Source organism: Bactrocera dorsalis, chromosome 3, assembly GCF_023373825.1.
Source record: "Bactrocera dorsalis isolate Fly_Bdor chromosome 3, ASM2337382v1, whole genome shotgun sequence".
In the NCBI taxonomy this organism is placed as follows: Eukaryota; Metazoa; Arthropoda; class Insecta; order Diptera; family Tephritidae; genus Bactrocera; species Bactrocera dorsalis.
The window spans coordinates 83567691-83569412 of NC_064305.1; the positions used below are offsets into that span (position 1 = coordinate 83567691).

The following is a 1722-nucleotide window of genomic DNA, read 5'->3' on the forward strand; positions in this document are numbered from 1 at the left end:
CGATTGGTCCAGAACGTGCTGTTTTGACGGAGTCGGACCATAAGGAGTGGGGTGTTCGATGTGTAGGTTTTCTGGGCATGCAAAGAAATGGTTAGAGGCTTACGGGGACTCATTGCACGCTGGACATATGTTTAGATTCTGGATTAGTAGAATAAGTAGGAGTTTAACCGGCTACAATATCCAGAACAAAGCTGCGCAAGGGTATCTCTCAATTCCCATGGCAACCAAGAACGCCACTTACTGAGAGGGAGTCAGTGCAGGGTTTTATGTATCCACTGTGAATGGCAGTCAATGCATGCCTGAATTAGTTGTTTCCGAAGTCTTATTGGCGTATTGTCTTATGTCGTCGACGTAGTTGAGGAAGTACCTCTTGATGTTCCTAGGAGGCGGTTCCACTTCAAGCGACAAATTTTAAATCGTGCGTTAATTTTGGGGCACCCTGTATTATTGTTACTCACATTTTCGCAAATATACAAACCAAGCATTTTACAATCACTTTAATTATGATTGATATAGTTATAGCAAATAGATATGAGACCAAACAATTAATATAAAAGCCACCCACAGTATCAAAGCAAATCATTAACACAGTGATAACCGAACTAAAGTGTAAAACATGAAATTCGCAACGAGCGCTCTCTCCGTGGTAGTACTGCTCTTCGCAGTTAGCCAGGTAAATTAATTATATTACTCCATTCCAGCCTGTACAAACCACATAAATATTATTTCTCCCAATTACAGGCAAGCATCATACCTGCCGAGCAATTGGATGGCAATGACTTTTCAGAATGCATCCAGAAGTACCAATCACTGCTTACTGAATACTCGAACCTCGAGAAGGCAGCCAGGCAACAAATGATCGACTGTTTCCAAGATGGCACCCAGTGCTTTAAGCATTATGCGCCCATTATGGCCGCGATCAACCAACGCATGGCCGCAGTAGATGCAAAAATTAGTTATTGCTTGCAACACGGAGGCGACTCAGAACCCGAAGTTTCTACAAGCACGTCTAGTACTGACTCTCCAGCAACAGAAGACACTACCGACTCCACTTCAACTAGTAGCCCAACTGGACCTGTGACCATTACCGATTGCTTGAACAGTTACCAACCACAAATTGCTGACTTAACGTCCAAGGAGAAAGCTGCATTTAACCAGATGGTCGATTGCATGACTTCAGGCAATTCACATGCCCTTTGCTCCAATGAATATGAGCCCACTGTAGATCAGATCAACTCCAGTATCGCAGCCGTTCACCAAAAATTTACAATGTGCTTGGAAGAGGCTGAGTCCGATAGTGTTTAATTTGATCAATGCTGTCAAGATCGCTTTAATGTCTTCTTCTTCTTTACTGGCTTTAATGTCTTACGCTTTCAATATTTTCATTTAATTAATTAATAATTTCAAAGTAATAAAAAATCAATTGCATTAGAGAAATTTTTTACTTTATTTTTCTTAATTAATTACATAACATTTTATGGAACGCAAATTTCGAAAGCCATATGAACTTTGATTTTAGACAGCTCATTACAACTTCTTCCTAAAAAAAAGAGAGGGTTAAGAAATCATGCAGAATGGAGTGGAAGATCAATGAACAGAACTATTCATACATAATATTGACTGAGAGGTTTGCAAGCCCCAGATCAATTCATGTGATTGATGAATGATCAGCTAACATTTACTTAGACTTAGGCTTAGACTTAGAGCCATTAACGACCCCTC

The 1722-nt window shown here is 40.2% G+C and overlaps 1 protein-coding gene across 1 annotated transcript; it reads left to right on the top strand.

The window, feature by feature from the left end:
* Window positions 1-528: 528 nt before the first annotated feature.
* On the top strand, window positions 529-1437 carry LOC105227671 (uncharacterized). The gene is made up of 2 exons (XM_011207146.4): window positions 529-673; window positions 742-1437. Exons 1-2 carry the CDS (start codon window positions 617-619, stop codon window positions 1303-1305), a joined length of 621 nt encoding a protein of 206 aa, XP_011205448.2. The 5' UTR covers window positions 529-616; the 3' UTR covers window positions 1306-1437.
* Window positions 1438-1722: the final 285 nt, after the last annotated feature.